Source organism: Podarcis vaucheri (genome assembly GCF_965113315.1).
Source record: "Podarcis vaucheri genome assembly, chromosome: 4".
In the NCBI taxonomy this organism is placed as follows: Eukaryota; Metazoa; Chordata; class Lepidosauria; order Squamata; family Lacertidae; genus Podarcis; species Podarcis vaucheri.
The window spans coordinates 59,237,762-59,263,989 of record NC_138762.1 but is presented as its reverse complement, the minus strand read 5'-3'; the positions used below and the strand labels follow the sequence as shown (position 1 = coordinate 59,263,989).

Sequence of the window (26,228 nt, the reverse complement as noted above, 5' to 3'; positions counted from 1 at the left end):
TTTGAACAATCTGACACAATATTTTAATCTGCTGGTTGTTGTTTTTTTGGGTTGTTTTTTTTGCTAAAGGACTAAAATCAATGCCATTTCTCAGAAGTTTTAAATAGAAGCTGGATGGTTGACTAGCAGCTCTTACATACCAGTATTTTTAACTTTTTAAAATTTTAAAAGCTATGTAGTGAGTTATTATTGAACAACAGCGGATTGTGGCAGTGATTGCTGTGCAGTGAAAAGACTTTATGGATTGACTGAGGTTCCCCAAGACCAGTGTAGGAGGGAAGGAATCACATAAAGTAGACACATCAAGAAAATTGTATGTAATTATAGCTTTCACGGCCGCATACTGCAAAGTCCTGAGTCATTGATCTCTCAACAGATTCAGTGCAAACTCGCCGCTTATTTGAGGCCCAAAATAGAGACACATTAGAATCGTATTTTAAATACAAATTAATCGCTTTGAAGGCCTATTTCAAAAACAGAATGACAAGTTCTGAATAATTAAAATTTAGATTCCAAAGGAGCTGGATGAAACAGGAGATTAAAGAGACTTTACTTTTGCTACTATTTTGGCACAAGGAACTTTAAAGCACTTTCATTGCAGGGCAATTAATGACCAAAAGCTCTTCTATCTCAACATTTTGAACTCACTTAAGTTATCTTCAGGAGTAAAAGCTAAAAGCAGGAGTTGGGTAAAGTATAGCCCTCCAGAAGTCATTGAACTCTGACTCTGTGCCACCTCAGCCAACATTCTGAGGGGTGGGGGCTCCAGTGATGGGGGGGGAAACCATGGTCAGTGGTCAAGCATGGTGGGAGCTGTACCTTCAGCAATACCTGGGAGGCAACAGGTTTATCACCTCTGATCTTCCTCTTATGGGAAAAGAATGGAGGTTCAGTTGAGAAAAGGGGAGTCTGTTGCTATTGGAAGTTCAAATACACTGTAGGAGATGGTGGGCATCAACATGATTCAGTTCAGACTCTGAATTGGTGTTTTCGGAAATTCTGCTTTGGCTCAGATAAGACTTGCATCTTTCCCAAATGGCCTGCTTTGGTTCTTGTTCTGAGATTCGTCTGAATCCAATACTCCAAGCAGGAAGTGGCAAAAAGAAAAAGAAATGCCCCAATAAATGTATTTATTTGATGAAGATGGTGATCAAAGGAGCACAAAGCTTTTGCAAGCATCAAGACAAACCCTTCTAGCACAAACAGTCTGTTTCAGCAGCTTGCTTTCTATGTGTGCTTTCTTGCGTCACACGCTGTCGTCTGGCAGTCACAAGCCACTTCCCACTGCTGAGGGATATCTGCTTGGCAAGAGTCACAGTTCTCTGAAAATCACGCACACAGCGGAAAACTCAAGACTGCTGCTGGGATCCAGACAGAACAGATCTGTGTTTGAGATAGAGCCGCAACGGTTGTGTGGTAAATGGATTAACTATGTCTGTATTCATCTTCAGTAGTGTTACCTGGGTGACAATAATTATGTGTTTTTGTTCTTTCGCTACAGTGAGGGAAAATGCCCTTTTATTGAATGGACTAAATATAACCATTACACACCCACCCGGCAAAGCTGATATGCAATTCACCATTTTGCTAAGGACCGAAATATGGCTTCCTGTATTTGCTTTTCTTCTGGCTCATGTAATGCATGGAAAGAGGGGAGCAAAGAACAGCATTAAAAATCAGGGACAGTCTGTGCTCACAGAGCATTCTTAAATCAAGGATGTCCTTCACCTATGAGGATATCTCCCAGGTTCTCAGATAATTTCCCTCCAAAACTTGCATTGAATATATCTTGGCCTTTTGTTCACCTATATACATAAGCAGATCGTTGTTAAGTTTCACATACTCTAAGATGGCATATATATACTTTTATTTTCCCCACCACCTTGTATGTTTGAGTTGGTATGTTTAACTATGCATTTTTTCCTATTTAAATCCTAAAATGTTAACATTTGGTTTTGATCTCAAAGGGTCTCGAAAGACATGGCTAACTCAAGTCTGATGAGCTTGTAGTTTGCATGCCATAAACATAATTTAGATGCAATCCCAAATAATACTGCATGTGCCAAACTATTGGGGTGGATTTATTGGGCTTATTTTATAATATTCTTACTGAAAATTACTTCTAAATAGAAAACTTCAGATGGGTGGGGGGAAGACTTGATTTCACAGACTTGGGTGCTTAATTACATTTAAATGGAAAAACACAGCATTTTTCTCACCTTATTAATCCTGAAACTTTGATATATTTGCTACCATGTTTTCAAACTTTGTTCTGTCAGCAAACTAGCTAAAAACATCCCCCCAAAAGGAAAGTTGGGACTTTTTAGTATTTTAAAAAGAGCATGTGACTTGTATGTTACTGTTTCTGGCCTTAAAGCACCACTCATTTATGAAAACAATGCAAATAAATCATAGATCAGCCTTCCCAAACAGATCCTCAAGATGTGCTGCACTACAGCTCCCATCAACCTTAACTATGCTGGCTGGGCTGATGGTAATTGTAGTGCAAAACATCTGGAAGGCACCAGAATGGTGAAGGCTGCCACAGACAATCTTTATAAACTATCAAAAGCTGTTTTCTTGATTTGGGGTGTTCCATCTTGTATGTAATCAGTCCACTGTCCATATACATTGAAAAAAAATACCCCCAAAAAATAACAACAGAGCTTTCTGGCTCTTAAAATGTGCCTTTATGCCTTTAGGTAGGGAAGACTTCAGTTAGGAAACAACCTGTGTCAGGCATTCTCAGCTTTAGAAACTGTTTATTATTTTTGTTGTTGTTGCTTTGGCTGCCTTTACAGTGGTACCTTGGCTTAAGAACTTAAATTCGTTCTGGAGGTTTGTTCTTAACCTGAAACTGTTCTTAACCTGAGACACCACTTTAGCTAATGGGGCCTCCCGCTGCCGCCGCACGATTTCTGTTCTCATGCTGAAGCAAAGTTCTTAACCTGAGGTAATATTTCTGGGTTAGCGGAGTCTGTAACCTGAAGCATCTGTAACCTGAAGCATCTGTAACCCAAGGTATCACTGTATATGGGCACATTTTATACTGGGATGGGAATCACTTTCTCCTGCTGTTAGCGCAGCGAAGCTGATGGCCTTGAATAGCCAAGGGAGATACAATTTTGTCTGGCAGAGCAGATTTATGACATTTCAGTAATGGATACAAGGGGCCATTTTGAAGGTTACAGACTGAAGGTCACTATGGTTTGGTGAGGATATATATTCAGCACACCCTGCATTCCCACGTATCTAAATTTAATCTACTTCCCACCCCACCCCTGTAACATCATTCATTACCACTTAGCAGTCATGTAAAGGATTGTCTTTTATTGTATAGTATCCTAGCCCCATAGAATATAATGAAGGCCACCTATTTCAGGAAGCACGACTCTAGATTTTTAAAAACACAATGTTTTGGCAATAGGATCTAGACTCAATCACTGTTGGCTACACCACATGCATAAAGAACTTTTAAAAGAATAAATTTACAAGAGAGACCAAGGCTGGAACAGTCCTAGATGCTCAGAATTATAACAGCTTACCGCAGGCAGAGATTGTTTGTATTACTCAAATATGCTGTGGAGCTTTAATGGAGGTTGGGGGGTGGGGGAGAAGTCTGTTAATGGAATTGTCAATTCAGTTCATGAACTGCATAGTAAAGCCAAGTTATGCATGACAATGGAAATCTTCAAAGGGTCTTATTGCTGGGCTTATCCCATCCCATATAAAGCAAGAGCTTTATAGTAAATAACAGTGGACCGGCCATTAAAAATTTCTACCTTGCTATTGCTGTTTTGCATTGTTTGGATAATATTGTAGTTTGCTACTACAAAGTGGAGGCAGGGAACCTTACTCCTGTGAAGAGCCAATGAACACAGAAGCCAGTGGGTGGGGGCCTTTCTGATGGTGCGCGGAAGCAGAATGTCTGGCAGAGTTCTCTCCATCCCCTCCGTGCCACCCCACCCTATGTGAGACTGCCCTTGAAAACCACCGGGAAAATTCCATTGGTGCAAAATTTCGCCCCTAAAGTTTTGCGGGGGGGGGGGCAAGTACTGGAACCATGTGACCCCCTTTTTGTATCACTTCCACTAGCTGTCAGTTTGTTTTCAAGTGTGATTCAAGATGCTGGTAACTTCCCCTAAGCTGCTTGGGACCAAGGTACCAAGTCATGGACAAATTAGCTATTCTTTCCGCCTCTTCTCCATCCCCCCTCCACCCATTCAATTCACCCTCCATTTAAAACCTTGTCTTATGAGGCAATAATTGATATTTTTATTTATTGATGTACATATTTTTTAGCTGACTTTGCGCCCCACCTTGCCTGTGCCCCTAGTGGGGGTCCACCTCACCACCCCCTAATTATGGGCCTGCTTGGAAGGGCTATCTCCTCCCATGTGAACCTACCCATTCTTTAAAGATCTGCTACTATACAGTGGCGGAGGAACCCTCTCCGGCACCTGGGGCGGGGCAGCCCGTACGGACTGTGCGCGAGAGCGGCACCCTGTACGGATGCCACGCGAGCGTCACCCATACGGGCTGCGCGCACCCTTGGTTGATCTACAGCTGAGGGGAGGCAGGGGCCATCTTGTCACGCCTCCTCCGCCCCCCACTTCGTACGCCCCTGCTACTATAGCATTTGTATGTGTGAGCGCAACTGCTTCTGAGGAAAAGTGGGTGGCAGCACGTGACAGGTCTTTTTCTGTGGTAGGGCCCAATTTGTGGCACTCCCTGCTTCAGGAGGTTACCTTCTCTTCTCCACTTGTGTTTTACTGGTTCTTGAAGGCATTTCTTTTTAATCATCCCTTTGATTTCTGCTGTTGCTTAATTTGATTTATCATTAGCTCTGGCTCTCGTGCTTTTCCGGTGCGGCTTTTAGTTTTGTGTACGTGTCTATCTTTGTTTATTCCTTGTATAAACTCATTTTTGTAGGGATAACATGAGAAAAAAGTTTTTCTATAAATAAACACAGAAGTACAAGCAAGGGAAATGTGGTGTGGTTTTTCTGGCACACTTATACATGTAGAGATTGTGAGCTTTTTTTACAGAGTGCCAAGGTTTCCTGAGATTTTTCGTGCCACTGAGCAGGTGCCTGTATTAGTCATCTGCACTCCATGACTTGGTTTGTATATATCAGTAAGCCAAAAGCCTGTAGTTCTTGGGGCAGGGGCACTACCACACTATCCAGGCCTAAACCATAGTCAAGCTTACTAGGTTGAACCCAGCTTCATGTTTTGTCTTGTTTCACAAGATATAACCAAGCTTTGTTCTTGTTTTACAGCTTGTTTGCCTGGAGCAAGAGAAACAAGGCCTATTTCAGACGACATGCTAAGCCAAACCATGTCTTAGTCTTGAGTAGCACAGCAGCAGCAGGACCGGGAACGTGGCCATGATTTGCAGTGGCTTAGTGATATGGCTTAGTGATATTGGCAGTGGCTTAGTGATATTGGCTTAGTGATATACATGTGAGCTGGAGGTGGTGGCTGGGGGGCTTCCTTAAACTGCTCCACTGAGGGGTGGGCAGGCGCACGGCTGCCTGCGCACCAGTGGAGCAGTTTGAGGAAGTCCCCCACAAGCCAGAGGGGGACCTCTTGATCAGCTATGGGGCGAGCGAGAGGCTGATTAAGCCCCCATACCGTTCCTGCTTGCAAAAGCCAGAGTGGTACAGGATAGGACTGGGCAATATCAGTACATCATAATATTTAGCTGTTGATATACCACAATGTTAAAAAGGCCAGCCCTAGTGAACACATGGAGAAGATTGGGCTGCTGACACCATCCCTGTTGCTGTCATACCTCACTTCCTGACCTCTGCCTGTGGAACTAGTAGTCTAATGGAACTTTATTAGTATTGGCAGTTTTGCTGCCCTAGACTCCTTTGGAAGAAGGCAGGGCATATAAATTTAATGACTGAATAAATACGGCTCCCTGCTACAAAATAATGTAAATAAAATGCAACAGTGCTCTTTCAAAGCCAAGTTTAAGTGGCCCATTTTCATGGATCTGGAGTTATTGAGATGTATATGCTGCATAATGGAAAAATAAAAATTGCTCCTACAACTGGAGGGAACAAAAAGGTCAAAGGAAAATGCCATTCAACTCACAAAAGCTTGATAAAAAATGTTTTTATTCCTAAAATATTTTAAATACAAAGCTTTAAACACAAACCTTTTTTAAACAGTATTCTGCTTCATTTAAGCCAGTTCAATTACAAAACCGAGTGAATATTCTTTTAAAAATAAGATATTTGCAAATTCTGCTTTTTAACAGGACTAGTTATAACTCAAAGTAATCCTAGGTATTTTTAGAATGCACCCAAGAACAGTCAAACTGGTTTGAAAGCTGAGATTCCTGCTTTTTGTAGTCTTATCAACAACAGGACATGTTTTTATTTTCACCTTGTGTTTAGATATGTAGTTTTAAATTAAAACATCACATATTGTATCATTCGTTGAAATTAACATCTTGGGATGAAATTCTCAGGAAACACGGAAGAACAGGAAAATGTATCCTACACATGCATGTTTACACCCCCCCATCAGAAATCAACCATTAAATTAGAATATCCATCATTCCGAAAGTCCCAACAACACTCACATTACCTTAACACTCATCAAGACGTGTTGATGGTCTTGTCTGGGCCAGCCTCATGAACGAAGGGCCCCCTGGTAAACTCTAGTGAGCCTACATCTCTACCTGTGGTCCCTGATAGGCTGGACTAGCAGCAGCACGGTCTAGCCACCATTTTAAATCTCCCACAATGCCTTGAACTAATGCTATATCAGGGGCACTGTGGGGAATTTAAATGGTGGCTAGACCTTGTTGTCTAGTGCTGCTTGCAATACCAGTCTGAGGGGGTGGGGGTGCAAAAAGAGAGCCCTTGGGCAAGAGAGCCCTCCCCCCCAACTACTTCTGAATGATACGGACCCTGACTTTTGTCCTGCAACAGCCTCAGTAACTGTCAGGGTACTGCCATTGGAACAGGGTAGGGAAGCAGAGGGGCAGTTGGGTTACAGGGAACCTCTGAAAATCTTACGAAACAGTTCCTCTTCCTGTGGTGAGGAAAGCCACACCTCCAGTGGGGAAGAGGGGAAAGGACCAGAGGATGCTGCTGGGAGCCTCAGCACCGCTCCTGACCAAGCCGGCCAGGAGGGAAGCACGCCCCTTCCATCGCCCACCCTGCGCAGAGGTGTAAAACACAAAGAAGGAAGGAAAAGGCTGGGGGTGACAAAGCTCTTATGTTGGGGGAGGTCCTGGAAACAACCACTCCCGGATTCTGCTAGCGATTGAGGCAGACATGAACTTGTGGCTCTGCACTGTAAATAGTTTTGCACCCAAATAAAACCTGTAAAAGACAGCTCTGAGTCCTGACTGATTACTCACGAGCAACCACCGCTGCCATCTGACAGTAACAGAACCATCTTTTGACTGTTAGGGCAACCACAAAGCCCTGAGGTTCACAGCACTAAAGAAACTCTTCTCCAATCTCTTTACAGTTCCATCTTTCTAGCTGGATAATTATAACAACATCTCCAACGTAAGAATGAACATACAACTACTGCTGTCCATATTCTTGCACGAAAGTAAATCACTGGCTTATTTAGGTTCCACTTCCCACTATCTTATCACAACAAGTAGTTTTCCAACACAGTGCCCCACATTTGTTGCTTTTTATATTAAACTCCATTTAAAGAACCAATGTTAATACTTCTATTTAAGATGTATGCCTTCCGTTATAGTTTGCTAATTAACAATATACAACACAAGATACAAGACATCTCCAAAACTCAAGCATGTCTGTCTTAACCAAGTCACATCACAGGATTTAAAACTGCAAGGAGATAAAGCAACCACCAAGCACGCTCAGAACAACACCACAAGCCACAGACGGGGACAGTAACACAGCACAACACATAAGACATGTGAAACAGTCAGTAAGAGCATTATTAGCTTGAAACTTTATTAGCACTGTGGAGAGATAATAATTGAAGTGACTGCCCATTTATTCTGAAGCTGGAGTACAAAGAATATTACCACAAAGATCTCTTCATCAAAATAAAAAATGACCCACATGACCCAGTGTCAATGTCCACAATGTTTCCTGGGCTATGTCTTTGTGCTATGCTGCATTTGAGAAAAAGGGATTGAGTGTCTAAAATTTGCAGTAAATAAATTATCTGGTACAAATTTTTTTATCGTTTTGCACAGAAATCAACAGGAGAATGGAGATAGGCACCATCATGTTAGCATACTGTAAGATGAACATCATTAAAACTTACACTGCAGATTAAAAATATGGCCTTGCTTTCAAAGCCACCTTACTATCCAAACCATCTTTACCCTGTGTCAAAAGGCATTAAGGCTTTCAGATATAAATAAAGGCCATACTAATCTGGCTCCTTTTAATGAAGGGAGGATAATAATCAAGACCTAGTCTTTATCCAAGGGCCCAGGGATAAGAACATTATAAAAATGCAAAAATTTACAAAACACACACACACCATACCTTCTTACACAAAAAGGAGAAGCATATCTGAAGTAGCCCACAACGCTATTTCAAGTGCTTAGGAAATATGTGTCAACTGGAATACTTGGGCTATAGACAGTACAGTGGTGCCCCGCAAGACGAATGCCTCGCAAGACGGAAAACTCGCTAGACGAAAGAGTTTTCCGTTTTGGAGGTGCTTCGCAAAACGAATTTCCTATGGGCTTGCTTCGCAAGACGACAATGTCTTGCGAGTTCCTGCTGGTTTTTTCCCCCTTTTCCCCAACTTTTTCTAAGCCTCTAAGCCGCTTATCAGCTAATCCGATCAGCAGATAAGCTAAAAGCCGCTAATAGCGCTAATCTGTCAATGGGCTTGCTTCGCAAAACGAAAAAACCGCTAGACGAAGAAAATCACAGAACAGATTCTTTTCATCTTGCGAGGCACCACTGTAATGAGATGTGTGTTGGCAGCGGGCTACCCAACTGAGGTGCAAGCGGTTGTTCCACAGAAGTAGTTCATCTCAACACAGACATTCCATTTCTAATCCATACCCTTTGGTAGGAAGATAAGAGAAAATGGCTTGAAAGTGAAAGAAGGAAAAGCAGAACAGGAAGCCTGTGAGAGGGGTTGTGTACTTCTTAGCTCCCATGGAATTAAGCCAATAAATGCCAAAAACCTCTTCACTAGGAAAAACAACAACCAATGATTAAAAGAGTGCAAGCAACAACAGTTCAGAACAAATCTGTACACATTCATTCACAATGTGATAGGGTTATTTCAAAAATAAAATAAAAGATGGGCCTCCATAAATGGAACCCTAAGGTCATGTGCCATTACCTTTCTTTTGTTAACAGCATACACAAAACAGTCTCAATGTACAGCCAAATAGGTGCTTATTACAGTTGACAGCACCAAGGGTCACACAATCAGAACCTTATGTATACTATCCCATTAACTTGGAAAGGAAGATTCCCAAAATACCTCCAGAAGCAACTGGTTATACTGGACTGTTCTGTACAAAAACTACTCCTCTCCTTATCGGCTTAGAAGAAGTCAATAGCAGTTGGTCTTTTCTTAGTTGGCATTAAAAGGGATTTCTTCATTTGAGGTGTTGCTTCTGCAGAAGAGCTGGCAGGGGACTTCAGCACCCCGTGAGATGGTTTTTGCTCAGGATTGAAAGCCACCCGGGAGGCTCCCTCTGGGGTGACCAGGATACTTTTGTCTGTCGTCTTAAATTCTGCCAAAGGAAAGATTAAAAAGCAAAAACTTGAGTATTGCATCATATTGTTATCAAGCATGCGCAAACATTTCGATGGTTGCTAGAGCTGTTTGTGCACAGAAGGAATCCAGAGATTCTGGGGGAACAAATGGAACACTGCAGACCAAAAGTATTCTATACTTATTACCATAGAGCCTGTCTGCTTCGGTACGCCAGACCACATGTGTCAACTGGGCCTGACCTAAAGGTCTGTCTGGTCCAACATCCTGTTTTCCACAATGGCAAAACAAGAGGCCTATGGGATGCTCACAACAGGACATAAGACCAAGAATACCATTCTCTTAATCATGTTCCCCAGCAACTACTGTTCAGAGGCATGGTGTTTCTGATATGCAGGGTATAGCCATTAATGACTATTAGCTGTTGATGTGCTCAGGGACAGAGTTCATATGGGGCACAGAATCTTCTTTTCAGCCCAGATGGTGGTGAATCTAATGAGAGGTATGTTCCCACCTCAGTGGTGTCACAGACACCAGCTTCTTCCCTCTTCTTCCATAAACCTGTTTGACAATGGTACAGTCGTACCTTGGAAGTCAAACGGAATCCGTTCCGGAAGCCTGTTTGACTTGCAAAACATTCAAAAACCAAAGCGCGGCTTCTGAAGGACTGCAGGAAGCTCCTGCAGCCAATCGGAAACCGCAGAAGCCCCGTTGGACGTTCGGGTTCCCAAGAACGTTCACAAACCAGAACACTCACTTCTGGGTTTGCGCTGTTCGGGAGCCAAGGTATGACTGTACTAGATTACTTGTGCCCTAAGGGCTGGTGGAGAGGCCCTTCTTTTTGTCGAACCTATGGTGGATACAAGATAAGTTACTATGAAAGAGAAGAGCCTTCTTGCTGGCTGCAGGTAGGCTATGGCGTACCTCAACTTGCGGTGTTCATTTGAACCCCTCCCACACACTGATTGGTGAAACCTTTTGCTTTTTGCTTCTCAGGCTGATGTTTTATACATGGCGAAATCGCTTTGGGGCTTTTAACTGTGATACCTCCTCATTTTTATATTGGTTTGTTTTATATTGTTAAAGGAATGTTGTGTTTTAATGGTTGCACACTGCTCTGTGTGGTACAAAAGGCAGTGCTAAAGAGCTGTGTATAAATCACAATGAGGCACATTTTTGGTAGTTGATTAAGACATTAGATATGGATTTTGCTTTGTTTCAATATTAATTGCATTTAATAGAATGCATCAGTCAACGATTCCTGTGTGCCTGCATTTTGCAACCCTCATGCTTGTTAAGCTATAAACATGTAATCTTATCTAACCCTAAAAGTGACAAGCCAGCCAGTATGTTTTGCTATGTCTGTTTTGAGTCAACAGTAGGATGTAAATCCAGTATCTCCTTGAAGCTCCTCCAGATGTTTTGGGGAAAGGGAAATAAGATATGGAATTGGAATGTCTCTAGCCACTACTGAAGGCCTGGTGGCTAAGGCAACTGGGTTAAAGTGTGATAGTTGAGGCCAAATGGCTTGGGGCACCCAAGGTAAATGTTGGGAAGTTGATCTCAGAATGGAGCCATGCATGCCATTTTCCTCTTGGTTCTGCGTTTTATTTAAAAGATGTTCCCTCACCTGGGCAATAAACAGCTGGTGTAGAAGTAAATTCTTACCACAATTACATGCACAGACAGCATTTAGCAACTGCTATTTAAAATTGCATCAAACCTTCCACTGTTTTACCTGTCTGTTTTCAGAGAAGCAACAAGGTTTGAAGTCATTTTGAACTCACCAGCAGTCATGTTTTTACTCAGTCCAAAGGTGACCTTTTTGGAGTTGGAAGATTGCAGCTTGCTTAACTACAAAGAGAGATTAAAGTGGTAGATAAAGTTGTTTTTCTGGACCCTTCCCTTAATTAAAACACTTTTTGTGTCTCTCTACTATCTGAGGTGCTTCCCAAAAACACAGTTCATCATCTTCAGTAGTTTAGTTTTTGAAAGACTGAATATTTGCAGTTTTGTGCAGTATTAAATATTCACTTAAGTTCTGGTGTGTTTTGTACAGGAATACATTTTAATATATAAATACAATTCCTACTGAATATACTTTGCAGACACCTAGGTGTGACCAGTAAGCTTTGAGGAAAAGTTCCCATTAGTGCCAGTGGGATATTTTTCCCTAACTGCAATTACAGTATGGGATCCTAATAATTATCACCCCTCACTGCAAGCTGATGTTATGTGCCCCCCAAAAATATTAAAACTCTGCTCCTCAAATACAAATACACATTTAATGTGGTCACATGCAGTTTGGCTTGCAGAGAAGAGAAATTCTGAAAATTCTATGCCTAAAGTTTGTTAGGAGATAGCAAGCATGGCATGCAAGCCTCCAACATTTTCACGCAAGGAAGAACAAAGGGAGCATGTCAGGCCTTTCCTCACACAACAGCCCTCCACATCTCTAGCTTGTGGTCCCTGAAAGGTTGCCCTGAAGGGAATGTGGCGCTTGGGCTGAAACGGGCTAACTGTCTCTGCTTTAGCTGCAAATTATAGCATCTTTGTCACTATACCTGCATGGGGGAAATGCTGCCTTTAGCTTTTCTAAAGAACACTGGCTTTGGTAGAGTTGTCTTTTCAAATTTCACAAAATCATTTCCCGTCTTTGCCTTCTTGTTCCTTAGCAGCACAGCAGCGCCACCTGTTTCCTGCAGGGAGAGAAAAGAGCAGCAGAGACCAATTAGCAGAGTCTGGACGCAGTAATATGAAGCTGAACAGCACCAGGGGCCTTGGTGGAAATGGTCCGGAAGGAGCCCTGGACTAGCTCCTGCTGATGCACCTGCACCCAGCTGAGCCCACTGCTTCTCTCTCCTTCCTGGTAAGCAGCAGTGGCTCAGTCCCTGCTCCATCTCACGAGCTGTGGATTCCTGAGGGAATATTTATAAGGGGCCTTTTGCAGGCAACGTAGGAGGCACTAGGTCTACTGGTGCTCACAGGAACCTTGTTAGCAAACCACAGGCATACAACATAGTCTATATACACTGCAAAATGTCCATGACTTCCACTCCTTTTTGTACAGCTAGATTACATAACTCCCGCAACCTTTAAGACCACAAACATTAGACAAGCCACGCACTGAAACTGCATGACTTCATCTGGAAAGACAAGAGGATGTCCGCATTAGTATGAGAAAATCCATTAAACTGGCCAACAGCAATCAGACCAGGAGTAGAGAATTTAAATATGCTCATGGAAATACAGGTAGTGAGGCCTTTGCTTGTCTAATCTTAAGCTGTCAAAGCTTTAACTTCTTAGTTTCAGAAAACAGATTTTAAAAAACAACAACACATGGGATTTGATTTCTTCTTTAGCTTCTATCTGGTCACCTGTTTTACTAGTAAAACCAGCCATTATATACATTCTCTGCAAATAGAAGCAGAAGGATCTGTGTTGGAAATATAGCTGTTTGAGGCAAAAGTACACAGATCTGGTGGTACCTGTAAAGCAAAACACCAGAAAATGCAGCCCAATAGAATGTTTACTGTGGCCAGACAGTCCTCCGCAACCTGCTCCCCAAGCTGAGGTGGAACCAGACATTGTAAGTTGCAGGACAGACCTACTTACACTGCTTTTGCTCTTTTTGTTTTCAACTTCAGTTACAGCTTCTTCCATGGAACTTAGGACTTCCTTGATTTTCTTTTTCTTTTTCAGGCTGATTATTTTCTGCTTGGAACCCCTAATCTTGACCAAATTTTGTTTTTTCCTCAATTTAACTTTTCGGAGCACTGTGCATCCAGATTCTGCCAAGTTTTCCTTTTTGGGCTGCTCAACAGTCTCTTCAGAAAAACTGCTCCCAGATATCACGCCAGTCCCTGCTTTCCGTTTCTTCTTAATTGCTTTGCTACCACAGGATGCTGCAGCACAGTGGCTGGGATCTTCCTCGGTACTTATATGAGCCTGTCCATTTTGATGGGTAAATTCTATAGGGACTTTCCGCAGGCGGCCATTTTTCTTCTTGGGCTGTTTCTTTATGCTGTTTACCAAACAAGTCAAGGTCTCCAGCACAGAATCACCACTGATACCTACAGTGGGTACGGCTGAAGAATCCATTTCACTGACCTCCATGCTTAAAGACTTCTTTGGTCTTTTCTTACTATTTAATGATTCACTGTCCTGGTTTGGCTCTTTGGATCCTTCCTCAGGGACCAGTCCCTTCTCATTACATTCAGCAGCTATATCAAAGTCAGCCACCTGGCTGGACTTCCTCTTTCGCTTCTTCTTTTTCTTCTGTGGCCCTGGGCTCTCCTCCTCTTCCTCAATACCATTTTTTATGTTTCTAGAACAAACTGTAAAGACAAAATAAATAAGCTTTTAAATTCAAAAAAGAGGCTGTTGAGCAGCAGCCTCCTATCTCTCTTCCTGGGAAGGGGGCTCTACACCTGAAGAAAGAGTGGGTGGCCCCAACTTCTGGGGCGAGTGATTAGTAATTGAGGAATGGATACTACTATTAGACCCAGCTTCTGCGTGTCCCAGAGGTACTGCTGTAGTCACTGTTGGAAAACAGAATGCGAAACAAGATGAGCCATTGATCTGTCCACAACTAGGGCAGCTGCTATACTATTATTGTACAGTATTTGTTGTTAACAGAGCTGATGAGAACAACTACAGTACCACCTCGGTTTTCGAATGCCTCCGTAGTCAAATGTTTCGGAACTCGAACGCCGAAAACCCGGATGTAAATGCCATGGTTTTCTAACGCACCTTGGAAGTCGAACAGGAAACATGGCTTCCTTATCGAGGCTTCTGCTTTCAGTTCTCAAATGTTTCGGAACTCAAACGGACTTCCGGAATGGATTACGTTCGAAAACCGAGGTACCACTGTATTGTCACTGATTTTCATGTTAGATATTTTAATAAGCCCTGTTCAGATAACCACCCACCCCCTGGGATTTGGATCACATTGGGGGAAGATCAGAGCCACACTCACCAGCTCTGTTTCTATGCCCTCATTACCATGTGTGCGTATGGGGGGGGGAGGTGTGTGTGAATTAAGGAGTCAGTTCTATGTATGTAGGCTTCCTGCATGATTTAGAATGCGGATTGCTTCAAATCATATGCGCCTCAATGTGTGGAAGGTTGGCAGGAACAGGACCCGAAAAGGCAGAATGCTGGGTATATGGACCCACTCTCCTCAACATATGGCTGCTGTAAATTGTGTTAGGGGAGAGTGTCTAAACAAGGTTACATTCATGCAGAAAGGCCTAAATGTTCAGGCTTTCCCTGGCAATTAACATTAGTTCTAGCCACCATCTGTTAATTTACTTTCAGTTTAATTGAACAGAGACGTTACAGCAATCAAAACGATATGCATACAAAAATATACACGCATATCTAAGAAAAAGACAAAAGTTACAAATGAAAAGATGAAAAGAAATACAAAATAGCACTGTGTGCCATTTCACAGGCGCGTCAGGAGTATCTAGCTCAGTCCCATTTCAAAATGTCCAGAGTCTGGAAAGAAAAGGCTGACCAGCCTATTGATTCAACACAGCATGCAGAAATCCTATTGAGAGTGCTTGATTTTGTAACACAATCAAGACTTGCCAAGTCTTCTGTTGTCATCTTGTATTTTTGATTATTATCTGTGGCATTTGCTTTTTCTAAGATATGATTTCAATAGATTTCTGAACTCTGTAAACTACTTTAGGATTTTTACTTGCCAGGGGTATATAAATGCTTTTAAATACACAAACAAAACTTGAGGCCACTGCAAAGCTTCCTCTCCCTTCCGGCTAATACTCCAACAGCAACAGCTATTTCTAATTTGCAATGGAGACAATTTATTATCATAGTGAAGTTCAGTTAGAGTTGGTCAGTTACTTAAATAAAGTAAAAGAAAAGAACAAGGCCCTGGGTTCATTTCCAGGTGTTTTCCTCCTAGTGGCACAACAATAAAACTGCTAGCACATTTGCAAAGCTAAGCAGGGTCCAGAATCGTTTCAAATTGGATGGGGGACCACATATTGGGATTCCAGCATTGCAGGGTATTGGACTAGATAACCTTCGGAGTCCCTTCCAACTCTACCATTCTATGATTCTACATGGAAGTCCTTCTGAGTTCCATAGGGTTTACCCTTCCAGCAAAGTTTGTATGGGATTGCAGGCTAAGTTAGGATATTGCATACTGGTAGCAACCTCACCTTCTTTTTCTGGTTGTGCTTTATCCAAGGGTTTGCTAGATTTCCTTTTCCACTTCCTCCTGCTGAAGGTATCATCATCCTCATCTGTAGAAACATCTTCAGGGAAGTCATCCTGTGGAAAGGTCCCTGAAGTGAGAGAACACTGGAGTGAGAGTTGCCCCCAAGCAAATAGTGGCTCAGAGGTCCTTCACCCATACAACACTCTCTTTTCTCTACCTATACTTTAGTCCAGCCATCACCAACTTGGTGGCCTCCAGATGTGGTCAGACAGCACCTCCCATCAGCCCCATCAGCATCTGGAGTGAGCCTGACTGGTGACAGCTGTTCTGGTGTGTATCTTTCTCCATTATCTTAAATGCCAAGCAGAACAAACTGTTCATTCAAAGAGAAGGGCAAGACCTTATCACACCTCCCCAAAGGCAGGAACGGGCAACCTTTGGGGCTTATCTATCAGTGGCTACATGATGGTAATTGGCTGGGCTGAAGCAAAGATTGGGTAGGCACCCCTCCCCTCTCTCTTTCTGCCACACGCTTCCTTTAAGTCAGCCCTTCCACACACCCCCCAATCAATTCCTCCCTTATTTACCACCCACTTGCAATTGAGCAGAGAGCCGCATGTGGTTATGAGGCTGCAGGCTGTCTATGCTTGTTTAAGAGCAGGGGTGGGGAATGTGTGGTCTCCAGCCCCCATCATCCCAAGGAGGTTGAGAGTTGGTGTCCAACACTGGGGGGGGGGGGGACACAGGTCCCCCTACCCCTGCTTTAGAGCGTCATGCGATACTGGACACAGTTGTATCTAGCCAAGTTCTACTCATTAAGTTAAACAGACCAAAGTTAGTCCCATCCATTTATTTTAATGGGTCAGCTCCAAGTGTGACTAATGTTAGGCTACAACCAATTTTCCAGTAGGTTATGATGGAGGTTGGACTAGATGACCCTCATGATCCCTTCCAACTCTATAATTCTATAAGAGGTGATATAAATGTCCCCAAAAGAAGCCCTTTCAGGTGCACATAAGACATCTGTTGCAAATTTAACATGACTGCATTTTCTTTCCTCTGCTACTGTACAATTCTTCGTGGAAACGAAACAGCAGCAGATGTTCTTGAAGCCTCACCTTCTGCAAGATTTTGGAACCTGAAAAATAAGTGGAAAGGAATTATGTTGTCTCAGTTACACCCAAAAATGAAGAGCTGACAGGCACTATGGGGAAGCAAAAGATAAAAGGGCAGGGGTGTTGGGACTCCAGAAAGTGAAAGGAAAGAGAGGATAAACAGGTAAGTGAGCACAATCAGAAAGAACATTTATTACATAGGAGCTTACTTTTTCACTACTTTGTACAGGCACTTTCTGTTATAAGCAGGTGTGTTTTTTCTGCTGGCCAATTCAAACAGTGTGTCGCCAACAGTTTTATAATCAAACTGTAAACATAAAAGAGGAAGGCATTACAGAAACATAGATCAGCTGCATTCAATAATTTAGTGCAGAACCACTTAAGACACTGTTGCCACTAATTTTCTACTTAACTCCCTGTGCTTCTTCCCCACCACCCCAAGCACACTCATTCTCTCAGCCATGCTCCTTCACATCCTCAGGCCTTTGGTTACTGATCCTACAGCAGTCAGGCCTCACTTTCATAAATCCCAATAGGAACCACTCTTCAGGAAATCTTGTGAGTCCAACACTCACAAAACTGCACAACATTCACTTGTGCTCCAGGTCTTGCACTTCGAGAACCAGCAATTTGATCTACGTTTAAATCAAGCAAGACAATAAAAATGGTCTTCTACCAGTTTTCAAAGAAAAAAAGTTCATTAGGCTAGTTGAATATTGTTTGTGAGAGCTTTTCATTTATAAGAGAGCAGCCATCAGACTTAATCAGATTTAACAAGGCAATTCCCTAGTGCTCAGACCCTACAGAAATTAGTATGTTGTCAAAGACAATACCAACCTGGAGAACAGGCCCAATGTTATCATCTGCATCTTCTAAAAGGTTGTCTGGTGCCTCTGAATCTTGGGAATGTTTGTTTGGCAAGTCTGTGCCTGCAGGATAAAAGCAACACATTTTACAGAGCACCAAATGTGAAATCCATAACAGCCTTCACTAAGGTCAGTGAAGCTGCCATCAACATAAAGGAGAGATGCTTTATGCAAGCTGTTAGATGTCTAATGTTGCACACCAGCACCTCAAGGACATTGCGTGCGCGCACACACACAATCTCCCTTTACCCTCAGGGGAAGGACACAACATGTGTCATGTTAAAACAGCGGCCAGAAAGGTGGGGAAATTTGAAAAGGAGACAGAGTACTAAGCTTTGCACACATTAGGTTTCGGTTCAATCCCTGGTATCTCTAGGTGGGGCTAGGAAAGACTGCTCCCACAGGTGTCACATGCTCCCATGAGCTCGCTTTTACTAGTAAGCATATGGTTGCATTCTGAGTTGAAGTTTTCAAAGCAGAAGACATGACAGGAATCCATTCTAGAAGTTACAGTTATTACTGTGGCCAGACCCATACCTTTGACTGGCTCGTTCTCTCCTTCATTACTTTCATCTTCTTCTGATAAGTCATCATCGCTCCCCGCTTTCAGTTCTTTCATTAAATCTTCTATAGCAAACGGGGACTGATCAACAATGGTTTCAAAGATGCCACGGATTATGACTTGCAGCAAAAGATGACTGAACCATTAAGGGGGGAGGAAGGGGAGGGAAAAAAGGAGCATCACAAAAGCATTCCAATTTATGGACCCTCTTTCCAATCTATCAAAAACTAACCCATGAAAATTGCAAAAATTGTATGCCATTTGCAAAGAGTAAATAAAAGAACTACCAATAAGTCAATCACATAGACTGTGAATCAGAAGCTGCTGTCTTTGGATTCGCCCAGTTTTCTTCAATATCACCATAGTAGCGCCCGAGGATCAGAAACTAGCTTTTTTATCATCAGTATAAAAGGAACTCATGCAGTTCCCATAGCTACACACTTTCATTTCAAGGCACACAAAAGAAAGCTTTGCTTCACAAACTGAACATTTCACTATCTCGCTTCTTCTGTTTTAATTATGCTCTGCGAGTCTATCCAGACGTTATCTACTATTTAAGAAGAACACTCCCCCAACCCTTTAAGTTCAGAGTCAAGCAGCAAAACATAGCTATATAACATACTCCTTGGTCTTGGCAACGATTTTGCAGAATGGTTCTATAAATCTGAGATTCTGGTCTGCGGTGAGCTGCAAAAAAATAAAATACATGGTTAGTTCAACATCAACCTGGCCCACCTATTCCAATTCTACTCAGAGATGGGAAATTTCCCCATCTGAATATTCCCAAGGTTACTTGAAAAGAGCTAGGACTCAGGGGGAAAGAAGCATTTTACAGTTGGGGTACCGTATTTTTCGCCCTATAGGACACACATTTTCCCCTCCAAAAATGAAGGGAAAATGTTTGTGCATCCTATCGGGCGAATGCAGGCTTTCGCTGAAGCCTGGAGAGCGAGAGGGGTCGGTGCGCACCGACCCCTCTCGCTCTCCAGGCTTCAGGAAGCTCTGCGCAACCCTCGGGAGACCGGCGCCACTTCGTGCCCGCCTCCTGAGGGTTGTGCAGAACTGCCTGCAGTCCCGGGGCGAGCGCAGCTCTGCACAGCCATCGGGAGCCGGGCGCAAAGTCGCACCCGCCTCCCAATGGCGGCAGAGAGCTGCCTGCATTCTAAAGCCTGGGGAGACTGGCGCGACTTACCGCTGGCCTCCCTAGGCTTGCGGATAGCAGGCTGTTCTCGGGGTTGGGACTGGGGGAAGCTCGGGCTTCTCCCGCGCCTGGGGGGGGGATACATTTTTTCCCCTTTATTCCCCCCCCAAAAAAACTAGGTGCGTCCTATGGGGCGGTGCACCCTATGGGGCGGAAAATACGGTAAATATATCATAGAAGATAAGCTCTCTCTTGCCAAAAGATACTAACACAGGCTGGCTAAAACCAATATGATAGCCTACAACAACAGAAATACAAGGAGGAAATGTATTTTATTTCTAAATATATATTTATAAATTACTGTGTAACCAACTGAAATGCTGTCAGCATTTGACATGATGTATTATCCTATCATCTGTTAAGGTTGTCATTATTATGGATTATTTTGTTTCCTTTTGATATAGCCTGACCAATTTCAAAAAGATGGAAACACATATCATGATGATATTACTGACACCCCTTTGTAATGTCAGATGGGAAGCATTATACAAAGTCTAGTGATTTCCACTGTATTTAAGCAAGACATTTTACATTTTAGGTAACATAAAAAGTTGAGCAAATCTGCAATCCATGGCGAGGATTTGCTTTTATTAGCATTAACAAATTTTTTCAAATTTTATCTGATTTTATGTTTATATAGCACTACAACAGCAATCATCAATTAGATAGCGTGCCCACCCTAAGCAAATAGTAAACACACACAGAGTAAACTTGACTTTAATATCCTTCCTAGGTGAAGACATTAACAGCACTTGTTTTAAGCATATATTTTAGGGAGACTTGCTGGATTACACAGCAATACAGAGACGTTTTGTTTCCTACCTCTTTAGCACCAACTTTAGCCAATTCGTCCAGATAGATGTCAATAAAATGCAATTTTATCCCAACAGGAGCCTTGCTGTCTGGGTGAATAACCTCCTTCATTAGCAGGTTCAGAAATGGCTCAGTAAAACTGGATGAAAAGTGGGGCGGGGAGAAAATAAAGCACGGTCCATTCATCTGTGTAATGTCATATGGCATTGCATCAGTTCCAAAAGAGTAGCCACTGCTTTTGAACAGAAAACAATCTGATCCACTGAAATAGAGCAACAGTGTGAATCGGATGTTTTCTTCTCTAAGTGATTTACCAGGGTGAGAGTTCCAACAGGTTTACCCTCTCCAAACAAATCCTTTAATTAGCAATTCACTGGATATAAGATGGTAGGAATTCAAAATCCAAAATTTTCAGTGGCCATTAATTATTTTGGTCAAGCAAATATGTACATTGGTATAATTTGCACAGCTGACACAACTTGCACAGGATTCATGGGAATCGCAGCTAAGCAATGAAGATTTTATATAGATCGGAAATAAATACAACACAGATTTTAATTATTAAACAATCCCTAACTTTTCTCACAGTGCAATTAATCTACTGCACCTCTACTCAAACCTTTATTTTCTTCTAGGAGCACAATCTGGTATTTCTAGTGGGTTGCACTGAGGCCATTTTAAGAAATAGGCCATGTGCCTCTTTTTTCTTCAGCAACAAAATTTATTGTGTGCATAAAAGCCAGGATGCAAGTGTGTAGGAGAAAATAATAGCAGAACCACTGAAATTTAATTATAAGAAATTGTTATTATTATTGTATTGCTACTTTATATAGGTCCAACTCTATGGATGTTATGGATGAATAATCCCCAGTGAAGTATTCTTACTATTGCTATTCAATTTATGGCGGTAGTACAAGTTTTAACAATGCCGTTAATGTAGGTCTACCTGGAAATATGTCACATATGTGTTCAATTTATCTTAGAATTGCTGCTTGGAATACAAAACCAGATTTGCAGAAAAATATGTAGAAAGGAAGTGAGCGCAAGATGGGTTTTTGGGATGAGGCCCATTATGCCAGCCTGGATAGCTCAGCTGGTTCCAGCTTGGTGCCAAAAATGCCCAGGTTATAGGTTTGATCACCATATGGGACAGCTCCCTATTCCTGCATTGCAGGGGGCTAGGGGGCTGGGCTAGATGATCCTCAGGGTCCCTTCCAACTCTACAATTCTATGGTTCTATAATGCTTATCAGGGATTGTGAAAGAAAATTAATTCGCAATTCATCAATAGATTTAGAGTGAGCAAGAGCAGTTTCTGTCTGTCTGTCTGTCTGTCACACACACACACACACACACGCCACCTACCTTTCATTCCATCCATTTCTTTTCAGTACTTCAAAGGACTGTCTCAGCACCATGCGGATCAACTAGGTTAGAAAAAGATGCATCCCATCATGTTTCAATTGATAGGAAATCATCACTTTGTTGACAAACATCTTAACCATCCATGCAACCTTATACATGTCTATAACACCTACTGTTTTGATTTGGCTTTACCCTCAAATCAGCACTTATAGGATTACAGCCGATTTTCCTGTTTTTGTAAGAACGTAACTTCACATACAGAAATTTAAAGTCTTCTCTTGATGCTAAATGGATTACGGAAGTATGGTGGGACTGCAGAACTCATGCGAGGTTTCTCCATAACACCAAAATCCCCCAGCACACAACAGTCAAGATTAAACATGACATGTTCACGTCTCTCCACTCTGGTTTAAAAATGTGAATTCTAACTATAGATTTGAAGAGTTCTCTATCTATTCCCATTGCTGAATCTTACTTGTGTTGTGTTCATTCATTATGCTACTACCTAATTTTACGAAACAGGGCAATCCAAAAAGCGGAAGATTTTTCACCCCACACCACTGATTATGCTCCTTTAAAAGATGGTAGAAGAAACAGCTTTTACCATGTAAAATTTATCTAAGCGCAGGTTGTCTATTCCATTCCACTCACGGTTCATGGTCTGCCAAAAAGTCTGAATGAACAAATGCCCTGCAGTGAAATAAATAGAGGCAGCTTTAAAGTTCCATACAAGCTGTGTTAGTTCAAAACATTTTCACTACACCTTTCACAAATGGAGGGGGAAAATACAAAGCTGAAGCTTGCAGTTTAAAAGAAAGTTGAGTACTGTAAGGTGGGGAATGCATACGAGGTGTAAAAAATTATGTGCAATGTGATAAAAGCGGATAGTTTCTCTCTCTCATAATACAAAAAGTGAGACCACCCAATGAAGCGGAATGTCAGAAGATTCAGCAGAGACAAAAGATAGTACTACTTCACACAATGTGTACTTGACAGATGGCTTTATCCTCTATCTACCCAAGTTGGTCATTGCAGTCTGCAGAAGAGATTTTCCTACAAGTTCCAAAGCTTTCAGAAGCTAGCTCCACAGTAATGCAGGATTTTAGTGTGTTTTGTGGAACAGCATTCCTGTAGCAATATGACAGGTGCCCACTATTTGCATTTTCCAGAAACAATTGAAGACATCTTTGTTATGACACTTTCCCAGAAGGGTGAATAGGTATCTGTCACTGGTGTCTATTTTGCATTTATTTTTATCCACTATTTTCTGTATTGTTTTAAACTGTTTTTATTGCATTATTTACATCACCTTAAAATGTATACAGAAAATGATAAATAAACAAATAAATGCTAGCTACTGTAGAACTGTTTTCACAAGATGTAATGACAACCACCAACTCAGATGGCTTGAAAAGAGGATTTAATCAATTCATGAAAGATAAGGCTACAAATGGCCCCTAGCCATGATGGCTGGTTATGCTGCCTCTAGTGTTAGAGGCAGTATGCTGCTGAATATGAGTTCCTGGGATTCATAAGTGCGGAGAGCACTTCTGCAGTCAGGCCCTAGTTATAGGCTTCTCAGAGGCATCTGGCTGGCCACTGTGAGCAGGATGCTGGACTAGATGTGGCCAGCAGGATTCTAGCTATTTTCACATGTGAAGGAAAATTAAGATAACTCCAAGGTGAACAGTGGTAGTTAATTATCTCTCTGTTCTCAATAAGTGAAGGAAGCACAAAGCCATCAGTGTGCTGCTGAAGCAAAAAACCTGAAGGGGTTGGCAAGGATCTGAAAGTCATCAAATCCAACCCACTCCCCAAGGCCTAATCTTCCAAGATTTATCCAGAGGGATCTGACATTTTATTCTCCCAACAGAAATATTTGTTGTTGTTTAGTCGTGTCCGACTCTTCGTGACCCCATGGACCAGAGCACGCCAGGCACTCCTGTCTTCCACTGCCTCCCTCAGCTTGGTCAAACTCATGCTGGTAGCTTCAAGAACACTGTCCAACCATCTTGTCCTCTGTCATCCCCTTCTCCTTGTGCCCTCAATCTTTCCCAACATCAGGGTCTTCTCTTCTCTTCTCAGGAGTCTTCTCTTTTCATGAGGTAGCCAAAGTTTTGGAGCCTCAGCTTCACGATCTGTCCTTCCAGTGAGCACTCAGGGCTGATTTCCTTAAGAATGGATAGGTTTGATTTTCTTGCAGTCCCTCTCCTCCAGCAAACAGAAATATACACAGGACCTATTCACATGTTATTCCAGTTGCTTCTCAAAACTGCTCGGTACAGATGGAGAGAATGTCTGACCTAGCATTCCACATGTTTCAGCAGAATTCTATGGTTAAGTATAGCTGCCTGCACTGATGAGTTCTACAGGAGTCTTGATGATGTGTAAGAATTTCACCTTGTGACCAATAGAGCCTCTTATATGTAGTAAGGTACGCAGTTCTGCAGCAAACAGTGGTTCCCCAAACACTGCCCCCCCAAAATAATAATGGGCTATTCATGTGGTTTTCATACAAAATGAAGACAATGCTTCAGGACATCATTTTTTTTATATGCTAATAAGCAGAACAAACAAACTTGGCTGGAAACCCCTGAACATATATTAAAAGTAAAAACTAAAAAAATTAAAAATAACTTACAAGCATCTATATTCTCTATTACATGGGTAAGTTGTGCTATATTGTTCGATAACTCCTCCTAAAAATGAAAGGATTTTTTTTAGTATACAGTGTTCCAAGAGTAGATTCCATTTTTCTATTTCAGAAACTACCCCCTCACTCCCAAACACTGAAACTGCTCTCTAAACTCCCCCAAACAAAGAAAAGACTATTTGAGAATTTGACCAATAAGGTCAAAATATACAGTGGTCTGAAATAGTAGACAATTGAAGAACCTTCTTACCCAAAACAGGGTGGACATTTCAATGCAGAATTTGGTCAGAGACAGACCTATAACATAGTCTTCAGTGCTACCTGTACAGTAGCAAACATGTCTCCAAATTTCAACCACTTACTATTTACTTACCACACTCATCACCCTGTACAATTGTCTTTCATGTTGTTTTGGGGACAAAGGAAAAATCACCTCCAAAATCCACCTGAACAATGAGCATTTTGTTACCCCCATATACTGTAACATGCCAGAGGGGGAAAATACATGAATAAAAGCATAAGCAACGTCAGTGCATGATGAAGAAGGGCCACAATGTCCCCTCCAGCCATTACACTGCTCCAGAGGGTGGAGCACCCAAGGTCCACAGACAACTGCTCCATTCAACGGCAATGCATCCTTACACAGATTGTACATACCTGAAGCAGGGGTTTATCCTGCATCCACATGCAATAGAACAGTCCTTTCCATATTTTCAGCCATTCTTCCTGGCTAAAGGTACCTGGAGCAACAGAAGTAAACTGCGCATTAGAGAAAAGGAGGCAAGTTTCCCCAGTCTGTCCTACAAAAAGCCCCTAACCCCTAGAGATAACGGGAGCCCATTTGCCCATGAAGAGTGGCGCCTCCCCTTCAACCGTACCATGACTCCACACTCGCTTATCACACCGACCCTCAGTAGTTCACACGGTACCTGAGAAGCAGAGCCCAGTTGCAAGCACCTCACGTCCCGGCACCCACGTGCCCGCTCAACCCCAAGCCCGCCTTTCCCTCCTCAGTCCTGTCGCTGCTTCGGGCGGCTGTTCTTCTGCCCTCTCCGCCGCTCCAGCAACCCGGGGCGCCCGGCTGCTCTGCCCCACCAGCGCCACGTGCTTCCCCCGCATCCCTTCCCCGCTCTTACTCGCCGGGCTCCGAGTCCGGAGAGCGAGGTAGCCGCGCAGCTTCTTCAGCGCCCGGTCCCGAACTCGCTTCTCGTTGGCGGCCAGCCTCTGTGCGAACTGAACCTCCGGAGGCTGCGCGGCGGCGGCGGCGGCGGCGGCGGGAGCCATGACACCCCCACCAGCCCTGCTCGCCGGAGAGAGAGAGAGAGAGAGAGAGAGAGAGAGAGAGAAAGGTAACGCGCCGCCCTACGTGGGCCGAGCCCGGGCAGCCTCCCGGACGCCTGCGGATGACGTCACAGCCGCTGCTCCGTCGCAGACCCCCAGGCGCAGAACGCCGCGAGCCCGCCGATTCGGCCGCTGGAGAGAAAGGGGCGGGGCATAGCGGAGGGGGCAAGGCGGCGCGTGGCGCTCGAGGCAGCGAGTGGCGCAGCGTGCTACCCTACCCAGTCAAATAGGGCGTTTAATATGCCCTCCTCTTTATACCCAAGTTGCGAACGAGAATACGAGCAAATTAAAAATACACGGTCAACAAAGAGGGGAAAAATAATCCAATATCAAAAAAGCATGCTATGGGACCTACTCCCAGGTAACAGCACATCGATACACAGAAATCTCCTCCACTGAGTTCGATGAGGCTTTGCCCC

The 26,228-nt window shown here is 42.9% G+C and overlaps 1 protein-coding gene across 1 annotated transcript; it reads right to left on the bottom strand.

Moving 5' to 3' along the window:
• Nucleotides 1-9,280: 9,280 nt before the first annotated feature.
• On the bottom strand, nt 9,281-25,788 carry RRP1B (ribosomal RNA processing 1B). Its single transcript, XM_082219830.1, has 16 exons — nt 25,605-25,788; nt 25,126-25,208; nt 24,457-24,514; nt 22,420-22,505; nt 21,816-21,877; nt 20,461-20,590; nt 19,060-19,124; nt 18,413-18,573; nt 17,847-17,938; nt 17,219-17,316; nt 17,013-17,032; nt 15,896-16,021; nt 13,320-14,041; nt 12,269-12,403; nt 11,492-11,558; nt 9,281-9,723 (listed from the first exon to the last, which is right to left on the bottom strand). Exons 1-16 carry the CDS (start codon nt 25,750-25,752, stop codon nt 9,530-9,532), a joined length of 2,247 nt encoding a protein of 748 aa, XP_082075956.1. The 5' UTR covers nt 25,753-25,788; the 3' UTR covers nt 9,281-9,529.
• Nucleotides 25,789-26,228: the final 440 nt, after the last annotated feature.

Bases quoted from the DNA above. Each gene is read 5' to 3' on its own strand.
- RRP1B (XM_082219830.1), bottom strand. From the start codon at position 25,752: ATGGCTCCCGCCGCCGCCGCCGCCGCCGCCGCGCAGCCTCCGGAGGTT. The intron at 18,574-19,059 runs GTATGTTATATA...TTAATGGTTCAG, and splicing joins ATCGTTGCCAAGACCAAGGA to TCATCTTTTGCTGCAAGTCA. The intron at 17,033-17,218 runs GTAAGCTCCTAT...CTTATTTTTCAG, and splicing joins CTGTACAAAGTAGTGAAAAA to GTTCCAAAATCTTGCAGAAG.